General features: G+C 38.7%; 1 protein-coding gene across 1 annotated transcript in view; it reads left to right on the forward strand.

The window, feature by feature from the left end:
- Positions 1-304: 304 nt before the first annotated feature.
- Positions 305-21899, forward strand: part of LOC125094089 (zinc finger CCHC-type and RNA-binding motif-containing protein 1-like) — a 36579-nt gene continuing 14984 nt past the window's right edge. Inside the window, exon 1 of the mRNA XM_047719825.1 lies at positions 305-358. Within this exon, the coding sequence (XP_047575781.1) occupies positions 305-358 (54 nt within the window). The remainder of the gene's footprint in view (positions 359-21899) is intronic.

Consider the following 21899-nt stretch of genomic DNA (forward strand, 5'->3'; position numbering starts at 1 on the left):
ATGTGCAACAGCATCAGGCCTTAGGGAATGGCTAATTGAAATAATAAGATAGCACTGCATACCTACTACAAGGGTCAAAATTCAAAAATCTGACAATACCGTTGCTCAAAGTGTGGCCAAGCAACAGAGAATACAAAATGATGCAACCACGTTGGAAAACAATTGGCAGTTTCTTAGAAAGTTAAATAATATTCTTACCATACAGTTTAACAATTGTACTCCTAGGTATTTACCCAACTGAACTGAAAACTTGTCCGCACAAAAATTTACAGTGGTTTGTAGCAGCCTGAGTCATAGTCGCCCCATGCTGGAAGCAACCAAGATGTCTTTCCGAAAGAGAATGGATAACCAAACTGTGGTACATCCATGTAATGGAATAGTATTCCATGGTAAAAAGAAATGAGCAACCATGCCAAGGAAAGTCATGGTAGAACCTTAAATGCATATTGTTAAGTGAAAGAAGCCAGTTTGAAATGGCTACATACTGTGTGATTCCAACTACATGACACTTTTGGAAAAGGCAAACTACAGGAGCAGTAAAAAGATCAAAGATTGCCTGAGCTTCAGGGGGAGGGATTAGAGGAATGAACATGTGGAACATGAAGGATTATTAGGGCAGTAAACTATTCCGTAAGAAACTATAATGGTGGCTAAAAAAAAAGAAAAGAAAAAGAAACTATAATGGTGGATCTGTGTCTTTATGCATTTGTTGAAACCCATACAATTGTATAAAGAATGAATTTTATTTTAATTATGGACTATAGTTAAAAATATATCAATATTGATTCATTAACTAGAAAAAAGTGCCACACTAATGCAAGATGTACATAATGAGGAAACTGTGTATGTATGGGGAGTAGTGAGTGGGAATGGGTATATGGAATTCTATGTACTATGTGCAATTAATCTGTAAATCTAAAAAAAAAATTCTTAAAAATTTAACCAAAGATCACATGCAGAAAATCCTCTGAGTTTTTTGAAAAAAGGCAAAATAGAAGATATTTTTCTCCACTTTAGAAATGATTGATAGGATTGGAGAGTGTGATTATTTTTAGTGTTGAAAGTCATCTTATTCTCAAATAATCCATATTTGTAGTTAGAGAAATGAGTGCAAAAATTGAGCTCTAGCCCTTTGTTCTTGCCTTTCGGTGTCATTGAAAAGTCAGTAAGAGGACCAAAGGCGAAGCATTAAAAAGTAAGCTCCCACCTATTCAACCCTGAGTTCCCCTAGGATTAAACATAGTTTCTTCTTTTCAGAAGGTGCCTGGTACACAGTATCTGTGTGTAGATGCTAGAACAAGTCCCTCGCAGAAAACAAATCCCTTAGAGGAGACGCTCATAGGAAGTTAGAACCTGGCACGTTTCTCGGAGTCCCTACCGAGTGTATCTTTTTAATCAAAGAATGATGGAGCTGGACAACGGGTCTTGCTAAGTGGTTATTGAAGTGAGGTATGGGGGACCACAACTGGTTATTTTGGGAAGGAAAATTTCCTGGTCCTAACAATGTACATTTATGTAACTTACTCAAGGCTGATTCTTCACGAGTTGTTTAATGGGACACATTGAATAACAAGTGTGAAAGTACTTTGTAAATGATAAAATGCTATACGTGTATGAGTCTTTTATTATCCTTCACCATTTAATCACAAATTCCTAGGGCTCTCAGAGTCTAATTTCCAGTCTCCTCCAAAACCTATTCTGCAGCATCCTGTAAGATCCATGTTCCAACCTCCACCACATACACCTAGTCTCCTAACTTCCTGATTTGGAGAACTTGCCAGAAAGAAGCTAAAGTTGGCCTTGAGCTGATTTGTTTGTCTTTGGACATGTTTGTCTTCCCCCTCTTTCCTAATCTCTCATGTATGTGTGTATATGTATGTATGTAATCTCTACATGCAGCGTGGGGTTCAAGTTTACAACCCTGAGATCAGGAGTCACATGCTCTATCAACTAAGACAGCCAGATGCTCTTTTCCTAATCTCTTTCTAACATAGTACATGTAATTCTGGGCCCAAGTGTAGCCGGAGATTGACATAAACTGAGGAAATCCATTGAGAAGAGACTATTAAAGCCTCCAGGTGAGTGACAGAAGGTGTATTGTACTGTGAGGAGTGTGGGGAAATTGATCCCTTCCTGGTTTGCCAGGCCTTTCTGTCCCCATTCTGATCCTGGCTGCAGTTTGCAGTTTCCTGCCTCCTACAGTCTCCATGAGCAAGCTTTCGGACCATTAAAACTTCTTTAACTACTATAGCAAGAGCCCAGAATTGAGGAGTGCAGTATAGTTTCTGCAGTTGACATTTCTTTGGGAGTCCTCTGTTCTCTCCCATCTCACCAGAAATTCTAGATAACCAGTTCCCAGCCCTTCTGCCTGAGCACTCTTGCCTCTTGTCTGTAGTCCTTCACCAGATTCTTCAAAGGCCCAATTGCTAGGCTTTCTGAATGAGTCCTTAGAGTAACTTTCCAAAGTTCATCTTCCCTCATTGACCCCATTTTGTTTCTGATCCTTTCTGTTTCCCTTTTTCTCATTGTATCTTGCCATCACATTGAGTCCCATTCCCTTATTGTTCCTTTAACTGTTATCACTGGTCTTCTCTCTGCCACCAGAGGCCACTCTACCATTACCCCCACATTTTCACTGTTTCCAAACCTCTGATGGCTGTCACCGTCTTTGTTCTTAGATCCTTCCTTGCCATGTGGCCATTCTAACTTTCACTTACCTTCTTTTACCCCTGCCACTGGTTTTCCCAGCTGTGACCTGAGAATCCTCCCTACTAATTTTTGCCAACTTTTGCCTCTTCACCATCTACACTGGGCTTCTCTGTCACCGGAGAGCCCTTTTTGCTACTGTACTCCACATTCACAGAGAACCATCTTTTATGCCAAACTATTTGCCCTTTCCCTTCTTCCTCAGAGCACACTCTGATACTGGATCTTTTTGTCCAACCAGACCTTACTTTGTCTCTAGCTCTTGCCCTGATCCCACCAATCTCAGAAAAGTCATCTTTTCAACAAACTCGACATATCTTATGGGTTTTACTGACTAATTTCCCAGTCATTCCCCAGCAAGAACACCAATACATCTCCACCAGATTTCACTTTAACTCTCAGTATGACTTAGTGTCACCTTTACTGAACACTGTCTCCATACAGTTCATATCCAAATAACTCCTGTTGATTGGACTCTTCTATCCCAGAAATTTCAGGCATTAACTAGTCAAACCTGTGCATTTCAGCTTTCTCCTGGTAGCAGATATCTGCAAAGGATTTATTCTTCCTCACATACTGTGATTTCCAACAAAAGCTTCATACTCTGCTCAAAAGAGATGCCTCCTCTCTCTAGGCAGCTTCTACAACCAGGCATGTGGAAGCTGACAGCTTCCCTTTCCTCAGTCTTGATATCCAGGTACTCTCAGAGATAGGGTCAGAAATAGACTGGATTTCCAGATTTAGGAGCAGAAAGAAAAGGAGGATTCCCTTCCAAAACAACCAAGATTAGGCTATGAAGTAAATTCTTCTGGGAAAATCAGAATATCACTTGCTGATGAGTGGGATACCACCCAGAAGATTATTTAGGAAATTAGTTATCAAGGAGCTCAAAGGAATCTGGACTAGAAGCAACTCAAAAAAGCATTAATGGTACACTTGGGCAAGAAGTTGAAGCATCTCTCTCAGGATTGGATGCGGGCAGGTGTGTTTCATTCATGACTTTCTCCTAAGAATTCATTGTCTCCTCTTGGGAAATACTATGTGCCTTGGGATACCAGTAATTTGGTATCCTTGTTGGGTTCAGAAACAGTACCTGAATACCTCCCTGGGGTTCTCCTTCCCTGATCCAGACCCTCACCATTTGCTAGAAACTCATAATCAACTTTGAGTACAGCAGAGGTAGGGCTTACCTCTCAAGATCTTTGAATCCATAAAAATTGCTTAAAGATGAAAGAAGCCCAATTAAAGTGTCTGCACTAGTTGGCCTTATTCTCACCCATTTAGGGGCTGACACCACAATGAAGTTGCCAGTTTCCTTGGGAAACCCCTCTTGCAGTAGGAGGTAAGGTGATTACCAAAAATTTGGTCCACCAACAAAGTTCTGAGAAAGTTCCACATCAAAGATTGGTAGTGGCCCTGCAGAGTCCTTTCCATCTCCTTCCAATAGGGAGAATAACAGAATTTTTATCTCCTCTCATCTAACTCATAGGAAATAACCTGGAAAACTAGAACTTTATGGAGGCCCTACAAAAACCACTTTAGGTCCTACAGAAATAGCTAGGCCTCCAGAAGAAGAGCCTACTTTCTCAGAAGATTAATTTATATTCTTATATTCAGTAATATTGTACATCCACCTTTCTGATTCTTGAAGCTTGACTTTTCCAAGTACTATATCCCAAAGACTTTATGAACAGGAGAGAGATGGCAGCTTAAAGGGACTGAGTGATTTGCTTTGGATTACATAGTATGTCAAACTAGCCTTCCAAGTCTTTGCTTATTTCCAGAGAAAGAGGGAACAAGGTAGTCAGGGTGTATAATCCAAGATACAACTGAATGACTTGTCAAAAAAATAATAATAAGATAAGGATACAACCTAGGAAGAAACCCCCTACTCTCATTTTGCTTCTAGAACTCATGTTGTGATTTTGTTTCCCCTTTAAGACAGCTCATGCTCATGTGGGAAAGCCAAAAAAAGGGGGGGGACAGAAAGCTCATTAAACTGCATAATGCTAGGGGAAATAAGGTATTTCTCTAGAAAACTTTTCAAATGCTTTGTGTCCACACCCACAGCTCTTAGTATTATACACGTCCAGGAGGCGTCATTCACTGTGTAGAGTTGTCCTTTGTGCTCAAAAAAGTTCTGGTAACATAGAATACAGTAGGAGTGGAGTTTCCTGGAGTTAGGTCATATCAAGCCCCCCACCCCATACCTGATGTCAGGACAACTTTCTCCCATCTTACTTAAAATTAGTTGGAACCTTCTCCGCTTTGATCAAACTTCAGCCTCACTACCTCACCAGATATACCTTGTCTACTCCAAACAGGAACTAGAAACCATCAAGTAGGAAGATTTCACTAACAAATATTCTAAAACACTTGAATCTCACTCCTCTTTTCTTATTTCCTCCCAGCTTTAAAGAAAGAGCTGTACCTATAGATCTTCTTTGACCCTGATAAAAGAGGATAGATGCCCTTATTTCCCCCATTACAGCATTTTACATACTGTTGGGAATTTTCATTTAGTTTATCTTTTTTGAGGAAGGTGACCTGGTCTATCACGTTCACTACTCTATCCCTATCATCTGAGCTTAGCATCTAGTAGTTGATCTATAAACCGTGGGGAATGACTGAGTAAAGGAAGGGACACCTGCAAACAGAGCCCACCAACATGCTTGGAGCAGGGCCATCTCCAGGGATGGGGCCTGAGGGTCTTTCCCAGGCTTCACTTCTCTCAGTTCTGTCTTTATTGCTTCTGAGTTGGAGAGCTTCTCTCACACGGGAGTTTCTGGTGGAGCTTTGTGAAGTCTGAGGAGTCTTGGATTTGTTCCTTGCCAGCAGGCAAGTCTCATACTCCTGGAGGGTGCTCTAGCCCAGGCATGGCCTTGGAATCTCCCAGCATCCAGGTGTGGCCACAGGTCCTCAGAGACTTTTCAAGGCATTGATCTGCTGAGGATGTGATCCTTTCTCCAGAGACTTGGACAGTGTAATAATAATAATAGTAATGTTACTGACCCATTGTTTATTGAAAATCCCCCTGTACAGCTGCCCGACATTGGGAAAGTCATTTGACCCATACCCTTTATCTCATCTGTTGCAAGAAATCTAAATGCCTAGCTAATACAGCTGTTATGAGGGTGATGCTAGAGTTAAGGGCTCATTAGCATTCTTGTTGCAGTCACTATTGGGCTTACTAAATGGCCTCCTCTATTGTCCCTTAAAAAAGCCGTAGAGTCTTGGAAATATCAGGATGGGTCAGAAAGAAAACGAGACCTCAAGACGCCAACCAGTCTACTAAATTGAAGGGTTGGCATCTCAAATTCTCTCTGCAGGACCAGTATCTACAAATTAGATAGTACCCACAGTCCTACTCTAAACTGCATTCAAAAGAGCTGACATGAGCTGTACAGATCCTGGTACCCAAACAAGAGGCTAGAAAGAATGGTTTGTGGTTACCCCAGGGGAAGGCCTATCAAGGCCCAGGGTCAGCATCAGAAATGAAAGCCTGAAGCATCCTCCTGAGACCCAGAGGCAGGACCATGTCTCACACTTTGCAAAATTCAGCAACTGGTAAGATTCCCTACAGGAGACAGGATGGGTCTCGGGCTTCTGTGATAGGGCAAAAATTCCAAGATGACTTCCTTCAAATACTCAAGTACTGACATGTTCATGCATTCATTGAGAGCCAAATATGTGTCAGGTACTGTGCTCAGAGGAAGTTTATTTAGCTACATTTGTCATTACTAGAAGTAGAAGGAAATATTTTTCTTTCATAGTTTTTACAATTATAAAATTATTATATATGGAATTTGGGAGCTAAAGAAAAGTGGACAGAAGAATCTCATGACTCAACCTCAAAACAATGACACTGATCCTGCAGATGTTTTCCTTTATAAAAATGTGCAGAGCAAAATCTATAATGTTTAATATATAGTGTTTTTAAAATCATAAGGGAATATTTGACATCATAAATATTTCTGCATTATTATAAACTTTTCCTAAACATCATTTTTTTAAATTGAGGTATAATTGACACACAGTATTACATTAGTTGAAGGTGTACAACATATTGATTTGCCATTTGTATACATTGATAAATGATCACCACAATAAGTCTAGTTATTATGTGTCACTGTACAAAATTAATACAGTGTTACTAATATATTTCCTAGGCAGGACATTACCCTCATGACTATTTATTTTATTACTGGAAGTTTGTAGTTGATCTTCATCATTTTGCTCCCTGACCAACAGCCCCCTTCCCTGGGGCAACCACCAATCTGTTCTATGTATTTATGAGTCTGGGTTTGGTTTGGTTTTGTTTGTTTCGTTTTTTAGATTTCACATATAAGTGAAACCATGTGGTATTTGACTTATTTTACTTAGCAAATATCCTCAAGGTCCATGCATGTTGGCATAAATGGCAGGATTTTATTCATGAGGGGCTGAGTATTGCTCCATTTTTCTCTCTCTCACACACATCTTTTTTTATCCCCTCATCTTTTGACGGACACTTAGATTGTTTCCATATCTCAGATATTGTAGATAATGTTGCAGTGAATAGAGGGCTGCATATATCTTTTTGAATGAACATTTTTGTTTTCTTTGGGTAGATACCCAGTAGTGGAATTGCTGGATCATCTGGTAGTTTTATTTTTAATTTTTTGAGGACCCTCCATGCTGTTTTCTGTAGTGGTTTCACCAATTTATATTCCCACCAACAGTATACAAGGATTCCCTTTTGTCTACATCCTCTCCAACACTTGTTATTTCTTGCCTTTTTGATAGCAGGTATGAGGAAATATTTCACGTGGGTTTTATTTGCATTTCCTTGATGATTAGTGATGTTGAGCATCTTTGTATGTACCTGTTGGCTTTCTGTATGTCTTCTTTGAAAAAATGTCTGTTCAGATCTTCTGCCCATTTTTTAGTTGAATTGTTTGGGGGTTTTGTTGTTGTTGAGATGTATGAGTTCTTTATATGCTGTGGATATTATTTTCGTTTTTGTTTCCCTTGCCTTTGGAGTCAGATTCAAGAAAACATTACTAAGACTGATGTCAAGAAGCTTAATGCCTGTTTTCTTCTAGGAGTTTTATGGTTTCAGATCTTACATTCAAGTCTGTAATTCATTTTGAGTTAATTTTTCTATATGGTATAAGATAGTGGTCCCATTTCATTTTTCTGTATGTGGCTGTCCAGGTTTCCCAGCACCATTTATTGAAGAAACTATCATTTCTACATTGTATATTCTTGCTTCCTCTGTCAAAAATAGACAATACATACATGAGTTCATTTCTGGGTTCTCTGTCCTACTGATCTATGTGTCTATTTTTGTGCCAATACCATACTGTTAAACATTATTTCTAATAATTATATTTTATCAAGTCGCTATACCATGTCTACTATAATATGTGTGTATATAATATAAGCGTGTGTGTATATATACATACAAACATATATATACATATACATAAAATGTGTCTGTGTGTATATATATATATAGGATTTTTCAATTTTTTTGTAAGACTTCATATCTTGTGCATAGTTGTACTTATTTAGAACCTGTTTTATTCCAAAAAATATAGAGCTATTTCTGATAGCAGATTATTTCCTAACCCAAATGTCTATTCTTCCTTCTCTCTCTCTACAGTCTCCTTAGTTGAATTATCAAAAATGTAGTTCCTTACTTTAGCTCTGACTGTGTCACTGAGCATCACATTTATTAACCCAGTTGCTGGTTAAACATCCTAACATCAATTTCCCACTAGTAACCTAACATCTTCAAAAACCTAACTAGTGATCTAACATCTTCAGAATTTAGCTCATTATCTTCCTACACCACAAACCTACTCTTGTATTACAGAAATCAATTAGCAACACTCAGTAACCCAACATTAGAGCTATCTGTTCTCCTTTCATTCTTCCCGTAACTAGTCACCGGATTTTGTCCATTTTATCTTCTAAATATTTCTCAAATCTGTTTCTCTTCTCACAATTCAAGTCTTCAGTGTCTGTAACCTAAACTATGAAGTGCCTCCTAGCCAATCTCCACCCTTGCAACTGTTCCCCTATTATGTTCTTTCCTCTCACTATTATCAGAGCCATGTACCTAAAATAAAAATGTCCATGATATTCCCAAAATCCTTCAGGAACTCTATTGTCTGTCAAGTAAAGTCTGTTTCTTAACATGGTATACAAGCCCTCTGCTAGAACCCCTCCTTCATCATGTTACCTCTATCACTACTGCTCCCTGCTCTGCATTTGTCACTTCAGTAATAGAGAAATATTTGTAGTTTCCCATGAACTCCCAATGCTGTTCAATGCTTGCATGTCTTTGCTCGTAGTGATACATTTGCATGGAATTCCCTTTATCCTTCTCTTCACCGGGGTAATTGTTGTGTTTTTTTTATAATAAGATTTATTTATTTACTTGAGAGAGAAGGAGAGCAAGAGAGAGAGAGAGAGAGAGAGTGTGTGTGTGTGTGAGCGAGAGCACAAGCAGGAAGAGATGGAGAGGGAGAAGGGGAAGCAGACTCCCACTGAGCTGGGAGCCAGATGTGGGGCTCGATCCCAGACCTGGAGATCATGATCTGAGCCAAGGCATATGCTTAACCATCTGAGCCACCCAGCTGCCCCAACCTGGATGATTCTCAACCATTCCTCTAGATTTAGCTCAGTCAGTCTTCACCTCTTTCAGGAAACCTACTCTGAAATTTCTGATTGGGAAAAATTCTTCTTTCTGTTCCACATAGTACTCACCTCTGTCTTTTCATTTTGAACCTACTTTTAAAATACTTTAAACATACTTGCTTTATATACTTCGTTATAACTTCAGGATCAGTGATCTTTGCAAGTGTGTTAGTCCACCAGTTTGTAATTTCTGTTGCTTCTTGCTCATGTTGTCTTTTTCCTCACGTTCCGTAGGATCTGCTAGATTTTATTTTGCGCTCAGATTTGGTTGACTTTTAAATTTGGGAATCCCACATTACCTGAATTGCCTTGGTTTCTGCCAAATCCTAGGAAACACTACCAACCTGGAACCATTTCAACTGAATTTCTTGCATAGGGCTTTCTCAGCCTGGGACTATGCTGAAATTCAAATCCCAAGACTAACATGAGAGTAACACTGTGGTGCATAACATTAGGAAATACTGTTATGAATATTTTTCAAACCCATTATCAACTGAGACAGACTGATTTTATTCACTTTACCAGCATGCAGATTTTTCTAAATTCATCTTTTTTAAAAAGATTGATTGATTGATTGATTGATTGATTGATTGATTTAGAGAGCATCCATCCACGTGAGTCGGGTAGAGGCAGAGGGAGAGAGAAAATCTCAAGCAGACTTTGTGGAGTCTCATGTAGGGAAACCTTAAGATCCATGACTTAAGCTGAAATCAAAAGTCTGACACTTAACTGACTGAGCCATCTAGGCACCCCATAAGTTCATCTTTTTAACTGAAGACCTGGCTTAATGTGGGTAATTCAGTTTCAGCTAACCAGTTTGGCAGGTTGAAATTCTGTTCCTTAGTGGGGCTTTGAACCAGCAAACTCTAGGACACTGAGCTGGAGACCTAGCTCAGGTGAGCTTCAGCTGCTGTGTTGGCTACCACACTAGTTTAGCTCTGTATTTTGTTTGTTTTTGGATAGGAATTATTTTTATTATTGTCTAATTATTCATTAAGGACTTTTCTGACTTTCTTATAAGCTCAGCAATGCATTTAAAAGTATGTTTAGGGGCGCCTGGGTGGCTCAGTGGGTTAAGCCGCTGCCTTCGGCTCAGGTCATGATCTCAGAGTCCTGGGATCGAGCCCCGCATCGGGCTCTCTGCTCAGCAGGGAGCCTGCTTCCTCCTCTCTCTCTGCCTGCCTCTCTGCCTGCTTGTGATCTCTCTGTCAAATAAATAAATTTAAAAAATAAAAAAATAAAAAAATAAAAGTATGTTTACTCTGGGACGCCTGGGTGGCTCAGTGGGTTAAAGCTTCTGCCTTCGGCTCAGGTCATGATCCCAGCGTCCTGGGATCGAGTCCCACATCGGGCTCCTTGCTCATCGGGGAGCCTGCTTCTCCCTCTGCCTCTGCCTGCCATTCTGTCTGCCTGTGCTTGCTCTCTCTCCCTCTCTCTCTCTGACAAATAAATAAATAAAATCTTAAAAAAAAAAAAAGTATGTTTACTCTTATTTATCTAGCATTTGGGAGTGCATTTCAGAACATCCATTCTTGCTAAACTGTTGGAAACAGAAATGTCAGAGCTCATTTTCAACTTATGTTCTATATCAGGATTACTTGCAAATTTAAAAAATAATGCTCTGTCAAATACTTGGGGTTTTTTCCTTGGCTAATTTTTAAATTAATTTTTTTAACCAGAGTCAGGCACACACACTGTATTACTAAAAGTCATACAGTAAAAACAATAATTTGTCCTCTGTTTTCCATTATCTCAATTTCTGCCTCCCAGAAGCAACCATTTAAAATCTTAAAAATCAGCAGAGTTGCGCAGCGGAAGCGTGCTGGGCCCATAAAATCTTAAAAGTCAGGGCATCTGGGTGGCTCAGTGGGTTAAAGCTTCTGCCTTCAGCTCAGGTCATGATCCCAGGGTGCTGGGATTGAGCCCCGCCCTGCCAAACAGAGAGCCTTCTTCCTCCTGCCTCTCTGCCGACTTGTGATCTCTCTCTGTCAAATAAATAAATAAGATCTTTAATAAAAAATAATAAAATAAAATCTTAAAAGTCTTAAAAACTACTTGTACTATTTGACTCCTTTTAAAAACTATTTTCATCAATACTCTTTGATTCATTAATTGCATGCATTACGTATTGAGCTCTTGTAACCAGAGATGATATTTGCCTCCTGCATCTCCCTATATAGCTATAGCATAAATTTTTATTAAACCAGTGTTTAATATCTGCTTTACTGTAACTTCAAATATATCAACTGTTGTGTGAAGTAGTACACTCTAATTATGTTTACTTCATGTACAACATTCTTTGTTTTTGGAGTCAAAAATTTCCTCACTTTTTTCACTTACTCCGTAAATTTCCTATAAACGTTATATCTCAAACCTGCTTATTACATGTTCCAAATCATCAAATTATCATTTGCATTATTTTGCCCTGATGACCTCCCTCCTAAAATATTCAGTCTTTATATTGTAATATGGATTTTTTTCAAGCTTCTTATACATCTGTCAACCAGAATCTTTCCTTTGTTGTTCTTCTGAAGTGAAGAAGAGCGTTTCCTGGATACTGTGTGGTTCTCTTTCTTATTTTTTCCCACATAGTTTTCTTGGGAATGCATCCTCCAGTGGCTTCCTGAGAGAGCCCACAGGAAGTAAAATTTTTGAGATCTTGCATGTCTGAAATGTTTTTACTCTACATTACTCTACATTTGAATAGTTTTTTCAGGATAGGAGCTCCTTCCCATGTTGAAAGTCATTGTGCAGTTGTCCCAGAACCTATGGTTGAAGAGAACCATTCTTTTCCCAAAACATGAATTTGGAACCCTTGCTGAAAATTTCATACATTTCCTTAAAGCACTAGTGTTTTCTTTCTACTTTTCTTTTTTTCTTTTTTTTTTAAGATTTTATTTATTTATTTGATAGAGATCACAAGTAGGCAGAGAGGCAGGCAGAGAGAGGGGGGGAAGCAGGCTCCCTGCTGAGCAGAGAGCTCGATGTGGGGCTTGATCCCAGAACCCTGGGATCATGACCTGAGCCAAAGGCAGAGGCTTTACCCACTGAGCCGCCCAGGTGCCCCTTCCTTCCACTTTTCTAATGTCAAGTTGGTGGCAAGTGCCCTGTCTCTTATTTCATATTGTTTTCTGTAAAATGGATGTTTAGACCATGGAATATCCTATAATGATAATAATAGTGTTTTGAATGTGAATGGTTTGGATTCAAAAATTTGACTTTACTCCCTCTCACAATGTGAAGTTGGTCAAGTTCTTTACCGTTGCTAGACCTCAGCTTTCTCATTTTGAAATGGATATAGTAATAATAGTACGCATCCCATATAGTTGTTTTCTATCAAATGAGATGGGGCATGATTAGTGCAGTGACTGGCACAGAGTAACTATTCAATAAATAGCACCTGTAGTCTCTAGATGCTGTCAGCCCTTACCTAGACCATACAGAGCTGGAGGGGAAGATAGTGTATTCTGGGATTAGCTTCTCAAGGTGCAGAGACCCTCAAATGTAGAAAACAGACAGAAGGTTCCTTCGCATTGCAGCCTGATTATGTGCCAGCAATCTTACTCTTGGCGATTCACCAAATGGAAATGTGGTATAATGAGCCCCCCGCCTCAGTGTCCCATCCACTCGCTGGTGATACTTTTCCCACTACCAGTGGATGCATATTTTCACTTCATACCATTAAGCAATTTCCTGTGGTTTGGATCCTGTGCAGAGTTTTCTGTTAGTTTGTTCCCAACTCCAGACAGAACGATCCTCCTCGACCTCTCAAGGGCAGTCCTGGAAACTGGCCGTGTGAATACAAGAATCAACCACTGGCATTGTTGATGGCAATTCTAGCTGTGTTGTTGTGGGCGATGTGCTTTCTCCTGCTGAGCACTAGAGGGTGCTCTCTACGTGTGTATAGGAGATGCTGAGCCCATAAATTGGAGTGAACTCATGTGAAATAACTCAGAAACACAGTCAAAGACACACACATGCACATGCATCTATTCAGATACATGGATAAACACCCAGCCATTAGCACAGACACACCCACAACATAGATACATATATACCCATCCGCACATGTGCACAGAAACATTCATGAATAGTCACATGTCCACAAAAACCCATGCAGACACACAAATGAGCATATCTACACACACAGAAGGTGCATTCAGATACACACAGACCCACCCGGATCCGCTTACACACACACAGATGCACAGGCCTAAACATAGCCTGAGTCATATACAAGTTGACAGTCTGCAGACACTTCCACCCCATGACCTCACACAGGGTTGGGATCATCACTTACATGTTATAGATGGGGAACAGAGGCTGCGAGAGTTCAAGTGTTTTACCCACAGTCAAGTAGGGACAGATGATAGAGTTAACCTTAGCCCCTACGTAAGTTCTGCAGTAAGGAGAAGCAGTATTCCAAAAAGACGTAAGTTGCTGCTCATATTTACTTTTCCAATTACTCCAGTGTTAGGGTCAATTCAGCTGTTGTTCCTTGAAAGCTGTTATTTGAAATTTCCCCCTTCAGATCCACTGGTTATCTAACCAGTAAGGTTTTTTTGTTGTTTTTTTGTTTTTTTGTTTTGTTTTGTCAATTGAAAATGGCTCCTTGTTCATTTTATTCTGACTGGGGAGATGTAGAGCAAACATTCAGACCATTCTGTCATTGCAACTGCCTGACAACCCCCAAGATAATGGAGTATAGTCATGGGAACGCTTGCAGCTTTGCTCACCCGTAGGGAAAGACAAGAAGGACAAGGAAAATGGTCTGGGATTCATTCTGCCTTTCAAATCTCACAAGCGTTCATTTAACTCACATCTAAAATGTTAGCTATATCTGAGTTTGAAGACTATAGATTAGCTTTCCAGTCTCTAGCCAGAAGGAGAGTAGAATGACATGTAAACAAATTGCTCCAAAGTATATGTCATAGCAACTTGCTCAAGGTCATATAGCCAGTAAGAGGTTGAGCCATGAAATTCAAAATGAGTGTGCATTCCTACCCCCTCTCTTACTCAGTAATCTTATATGGTTTCAAATGAATGATGTTATAAGATGATTGAATTAATGAGGAGGTTTTTGATAAGTAGAAATGAAAATGTCTTACTGGGTGCTCCATAAGGAACCAGAAAGCAGAGCCTGAGGCAGAGAAGTCCTTATGAACTATTTGCTTATTACTCTGTTAGGGAGCAGAAGGGACAGTAAGAGACAAAAGAAGGGAAACAGGAAAGGGAGATGAGGCAGGATAAGAATGGGTTTTTTGAACTGACCACTGCTAATTGCAGCTCATTGCTGGATCTGTAAACAAAATGTATCTCAGGTCAGTAACTTATTTTATGGAAATGGAAAGAAGGTTCTGTTCTCTCATTGGTTTAAAGTTCATGCCTAGAATGTGAATTCCACACCACTTCCTGGTTGTACATGCATCTCTAGGAGACTAGTGACTAAACAAGGATGGTTAGAACTTGGTTTTAATGGATCTTGAATGGTGACTCATGGATTTTGGCCTTGATTCTGAACTGCACAACTGCAGGTATATTTTAAAGAGGAAAAGTGGCACGGAGGGGACCTTAACTAGTTGTATGAGTTCCTTATAAAATCTTCATCATCTCCTGAAGTGAAATATTTGTGCTTTGAGCAGGGAGCCCGAAGTGTGGCTCACCTTGGGGCTTGATCCCAGGACCCTGGGATCATGACCTGAGCTGAAGGCAGATGCTCAACCAGCTGAGGCACCCAGTCACACACACACCCCCAAAGTACTTTTCTTTCTTTTTTTTAATTTTTTATTTATTTATTTGACAGAGATCACAAGTAGGCAGAGAGGCAGGCAGAGAGAGAGGAGGAAGCAGGCTCCCCGCTGAGCAGAGAGCCCGATGCGGGACTCGATCCCAGGACTCTGGGATCATGACCTGAGCCGAAGGCAGAGGCTTTAACCCACTGAGCCACCCAGGTGCCCCCCCCCAAAGTACTTTTCTATCCATGACTTCATCAGTCTTTCTCTGTATCCCTTGAGACATAGGCACAGTAAGGATGAAAAGCCATTCCCATTTGCAGAAGAGATAGTATTGAGCAGGACCCATGGAAGATAGTAAAATCAGGGTGGTGGAAGTCAAACTTGGCAAAGTGATGAGACTAGACAGAAATTTCATTCAAACTGAGATAACATTTTTTTTCTCAGGGTGGGCAGTGAAGGAGAAGGGAGTAGCAAGGGGTAGTTATTGCTTCCAGAAAAAAAAACAGAAGGGTAATATTTTGGTCTCCCCCAAGGATTTACGGATTATGTCACTGGAGATTCTGTCTTCCCTCCCACCATCTTATCTACACAGGTCCCTGGGCTAGTATCAGCCTGGCATTGCCAAGCCAGATGGCTTAGGTGTTTGCTGCCAGCATCATCCACTGGGATAGGGCAGACTTTGTCCCATGCCTGCTGATCTCTGAGTACTTTCAGTATAAAACAAAATTAGGGTAAATAATACATATCGTCCTTTGTTTACATAACAGTTTATGATTAAAACAACTCATCCAAATATTTATGCATTTAATCTCCACAACTTTTGAAACTATTCTGATTTCCTATCCTTATATTTCCACCTATCTTTGTTTTTAAGCAGAGCAAATTACTTAACCTCTCTGGTTTAAATAAAATTAAAAAAAAAAAACCTGGAAAAGGCAACAGCTATAACAAGTGATAGTCCCTATCTCAGACTGTTGGGAGGATTTAGTGAGGTGCAATATAAAAAAAATAAGTAGTTAGGATAATATCTGGCACATAGGGAAGGCCCTTAAAAATACTATTTGAGCTATCATCATTGCGCCTTTTTTGAGAGTATCATAATCAGTAGTAGTACTTATAATAATAGTATCACCAGAAGTTTCATTCTATTTTGAAACTTCTAGAACTAATAATTTTTTTTAAGATCTTATTTACTTATTTGACAGAGAAAGACACAGCGAGAGCGAGAACACAAGCAGGGGGAGTGGGAGAGAGAGAAGAAGGCTTCCTGCTCAGAAAGCCTAATGCGGGGCTCAATCCCAGGACCCTGGGATCAAGACCTGAGCCAAAGGCAGCCGCTTAAAAACTGAGCCACCCAGGCGCCCCCTAAATTATTAGGTGGTAATAGAAAGTATCTAGCGTAATATGTAGTAAGAGTGGCCGGCTTAGTACATTTGGACTGCTTTAACAAAATACCATTGGCTGTCTTATAAAAACAGACATGTATTTTTCTTAGTTCTGGAGGCTGGAAGTCCAAGATCAGGGTTGTAGCATGATTGAGTTCTTGAGATTGTCCTTTTGGGTTGCAAACTGCTGACTTCTTGTGTCCTCAAATAGCAGAAAGGGGCAAGAGAACTCTCTTAGGCCTCTTTTACAAAGGCTCTAATCCCGTTTATAAGTGCTAATCTCCTTCCAAAGATCTCTCTTTCTAATACCATCATATTAGTCATTAAGTTACAATATATAAATTGGAGCAAAGGCACACAAACATTCAGACCATAGCAGTGGCACTCAACATGTATTCCAGATGTTAGCTGCCTTTCCCCAGTGAAGGAGGGGTATAAAATCACCACTCTCAGGACTCAGGAATCAGTCATTCCAGATGCTATTTCTGTGATCTCTTTCTAGTGACTGGAATTCTTACATAGTCCTGTGATGGTAGTTATTTAAATAGTGAGAAGCCCAGACTTCAGAGTCAGATCACCTGGGCTCAAATCCTATTCTACCATGGGTAATTAACTTAACCTCTCAGTGTCTCAACTTTATCTTTAAAATAAGGAGGTTGATGGTACCTACTTCATGGAGTTTTATAAGAATTAAGTTGATAAATGTGAACATGCTTAGAAAAACACTTGGCATAGAGTAAATGCTATGTAAATATTAGCTAATATTGTCCTTTTCTATTCCCTTTGCCTTTGAGTTCTTGCCTAAAGTTCTCATCCAAATTATCTTTTGCTTCCTAAACACATACACACACACACACACCCCCACCCACCCACCCACAGACACATCCCTATCTGCCGATGGTTCCCAAATGTAATATACTAATACCAGGATACCTCGTTATTGTAGATATTCAACTACAAATGGCACAATGAGGTTGGAGGTTGCCATAAAGGCCCCCTTGGCTTCCTCACGCAGAGCCACAAAGAGCGGCATTATTTTGCCAAATTAACATGAATTTTATTGACAGAATTAACATTTAATTTAATTTAATTTTAATCATTTTGCCATTAATAAGTGGCATTATTTTGCTGAATTAAGATAAAGAGTTCACCCTTATGAAGACGCAGAAGTTTGACTTTTTCATGTCCTGTGATTGGCCAATTCAAGGACACCACGTCAGTAATAAAACTCTCAAGGATTCTCATGTGTAAACCAATGTGTCAGTTTACTAATTCCCAATAAGAAATATGTTCAGTGAGAGACTTAGCACTTTACATTTTCTGGCCAACAGATTTTGTTCGTGTAGCCAAACTACTCAGGAAGTCAAAGGCAATCAAAAGACCTAGTGCTATTCATGAGTTAGTTAAAAGATCTAAATGTGAAAACAGTCAGGGCCTCAACACCTGATGCATCCATCTTAACAAAAGCAGTATCACGTGAAGAACTGACAATTCAAGTCCTAGGTCAAAGTGTCCTCTACCCAGATTGTACTTACATAGTAACTGCCAACATTTGTCCCTAAAACTTTTTTTTAACAGTTTAACATTCATGTTTCCATGAATGACCAGCCTCTCTCACCTTTTTGATTGACATAGTACTTTCAGGGGAAGAAAGAAAAGAAATAATGCTAGTAACTTTAGCTGGGCCTGATCTGGACTCAGAGCTATATCTTTAACTTTATTTTGCATATATGTTCTGATGATTCATAAATAATTTTATACTCAATTATTTCAGAGTAATTTTATTGTCCTTGGTTCTATATTCATGAAGGACACTTAGGAAGTACCTATATTCTCTTTTAGACTTTGGACTTCTTGATGATGACATCTGTGCGGTTGGACATCATTTGTTGTAGATTTTATGTGGCATTCTATTTGACCAATGAAGTTTATCTCTAGCTATCTCCATCCTATTGTTCTGTTTCTCTGGAGGACCCTAACTAAATACAGCCTTAGCAAACCAATACACTTTGTAAGCATGGAGAGGGCATTATCCATACTTTTACTTGAAAGCATAATTATAAAACTTAAAGTTATAAGTTATGATAAGCATGAAATAAACAAATATTCATAAAGAAGTTATATCTAAACTCTTTGGACAAATTTCAGAAGTAGGCTATGCCAATATATTTTATTTATCAAATAATTTGTTATCTGTTGACCATCTGAGGTGCATAACCAGTAAAGACAGTTGCTATCAAAATTAACAGTAAAATAAACATATATGTTTTTAAATATTAAAATACAGAGTAAATATAACATGATCACAGTTACTACTTACGTACACTAATAAACACAATTTTTACTCAGAATATGAATTTAAAGAGGGCTGAAAAATGTCCATACGGATATTGTTAATTTTTTATGGAATGTTCTCATGTGCTGTGGCAATGATGTTGTATTTTCACAATATTTGTGTGTTTCTTCGAGTATTTTCCCCCATTAAACTATCAACCCATCTTTATTAAAAAAAAAAAAAAAGGTTAGGGAAAACTGGGGGAACTGAGTAACAAAGATAATCTAAAAAATAATCTCACTTTGTTTTTTTCTTTTTGTTTTGTTGTTCATCATGAATATGAGTGAAATAGATAAAACCATTTTAAAAATTAAAAAAAAAAGTAGGGGTAAGAATTTGAATGTGGTAAGAATTTGAATTCAGATGTGGTTATGGTAGGAAAATATTTTAGCTGCCCAAAGACTTTCTTTTAGGGATATTTTCATCTTAATTAAATAATAAGAATGCTGATTGGAGCTATCAGTCATTATACCTATTTTTACTAATCATTGTGGTATGCATGTTAATCAAGGCTAATCATAGTACATAGAGGTAAGCAACATAATAATGTCTCCCCAAAGATATCCATGTCCTAATCCTAAGAAACTGAAAATATGTTACATTACAGAGCAAAGAGGAATTAAGACAGTATAGAATTAAGGTTGCTAATCAGCTGACCTTAAAATAGGAAGATTATCCTAGATTATCCAGGTGGGCCTAAAGTAATCACAAGGTTATAGAATTTAGTCCTACAAGACACCACTTAGATCTATATTTATAAAAAACAATAACTGTTTCTCTCTGTCCCATGATACCATAGGATTTTTACTCTTTGTTTCTTTTTCCAGTACTTTTCTGAGCTGCCTGTGGCCTTCAGGACATTCATCCTTCTCTCATATGTAGCGGTGAAAATAGTGTCAAATGTAAAATTCATTTTGACTTGCAGCTCTCCTCTTATCAAGCCCACATTCCACTGATTCCTGGCATCATTCTATGTGAGGACATCAAACTAAATATCCTCTTGACAAAAACATTTGAGCATGGAATACTTAAGATTTTGCTTACCAGCAACAGCAGGATTTTAGACTTATGTGAAATTAATTTCCATCTCTCCAACACTGTCCATCCACTTTGTATCTACGAACTTGTTTTGGTTTATCAGTTGAGTCCTTTACTTCTATAAACTTATGATATAGGCTACCCATGTCTAAAATGCCCTTCATTTCAAACACTCATAAGCACACTGGACATCATCGCAAGTTAAACCTCTGTTTCTCCAGAAAAATGGTTTTAAACCATAGAGATAACTTGAATTTTTGGTATCAAAGTTGAATACCAATTAAGTTACAGCTTTAATAAAGGAATCAATAAACTCCTGTTTAACTTGGCCATCTTCTTCTGGGGGCTTCATTTTGAAGTTTTGAAGCAATATTATTTTTTTAAAAAAATTCATTTTGTTTTTATTTTCCTGTATCAGTTTTTGTTGCAACCTATGTAGTACATTGAACAACTCAGGTGCAGTCAGTTCATTCTTTTCTAAGCTTCTTAATGTCTCTTCAAAGATCATCAAACAGTTTTAGAAAAACACCACCTACATTTCTGTTTGTAATCCTTTTTCCTTTCTTATCCTCGGTCTATGTCCAATTTAAAGAAGGGCATTCTTCTTGTCTCACACTTTCAAAATCTAATTTTATTTCATTAAAAAAATTATTTATTTGAGAGAGAGAGAGAGCACAAGCTGGGGGAGAGGGAGGGACAAGCAGACTCAAGCTGAGTGCAGAGCCCAGGGCAAGCTAGATCTTACAATCTTAAGATCATGACCCAAGTCAAAATCAAGAGTAGGCTGCTTAACTGACTGAGCCACCCTGATGCCCCTCAAAATAGAATTTTATAGCAGACCAGCATTTTCACATCTCCTCTATGGCCAACAACACTGATGGGTACTTGTGGTTATATGTCTAAGAGGGATATGTCCTTCCATTTCTAAATAATCAAAAATCTCAATGGCTTCTGCACATTTTGAAGAAACTGAAAAGTGACCAAAAGCTTTCATTTGTAAGGGCTTCAATATCATAGGAAAGCAAAGCATATCCTTTCTTATCAGTGTTGTATACAAGGTATGCTGGACTTTTAGCAGATAAGGTCTTTTCATTTTAGTAAGCAGTTTACAGACTGAAAAGAATTTGCCAAAATTTACATTTCTACCTTGGAATGTGTAGATTAATGATCAAGTTCTTGTTTGTACTTAGACAAGGTACCAATAATCTTTTACTTCATATGTCCTGTGGTTTCATTAAAATCTTTAAGGAGATTAAGGAGATAATTTGAAAGTCCCATTTTTCAAATCAAAGTACCTAAGAGCTAGCAGGAACATTTTTTCCTGCCATAGTTCAACATATTATGTGATATACTAGAGAAAGCATAATTCTTGGTAGGATCTGACAGAATCAGCTCTACAATGTAAGGGGTCAAAACACCTGTTATTTAAATTTCCCTCTGTGTTCAACCATAGGACATTTTAGTTGAAACCTCTGCAAATGTGGCTTCACTTGGTTTCATACAACAGTCAAGGGAACAGTACTGTAAGTGTTTGTCTTTGTGGTTTACCTGAACTAATTCATTGGCAGGTATTTTCTACTAAGCTTTGGCATCTTTTTGGCAATGAAAAAGTATTTAGTTGATGTAGAAGTAGTTGCACAGCTCATCCCATACTTGTGAGAGTCAGTCTCCTTGTTCGCTTTCACATTCTCTTCTCCACCATACTCTTTTCCCTAATTCTTTTCTGCATGTTGTGCAGTATGCTCTGTTTTAGTTATTTACATCCTAAATCTAGTCACATATGTCCTTCTATCCATCACTGAAATAACACAGTTGCTCGTTTTCAGTGATGTGTGGGTTATACTGGGATTGGAATTGTAATCATTATCATTTTCATGAACTGAGCCCCTAGAAAATATGGTGGCAATATTTACAACTGTAACACTTAAACTACTTCTATCTCAATGCAAAGCACAGTTAATTAATCTACAGTCAAAGATGGATTGTTAGTACCCCTAATTATGGCACATCTAA

This window comes from Lutra lutra, chromosome 2 (genome assembly GCF_902655055.1).
Source record: "Lutra lutra chromosome 2, mLutLut1.2, whole genome shotgun sequence".
In the NCBI taxonomy this organism is placed as follows: domain Eukaryota; kingdom Metazoa; phylum Chordata; class Mammalia; order Carnivora; family Mustelidae; genus Lutra; species Lutra lutra.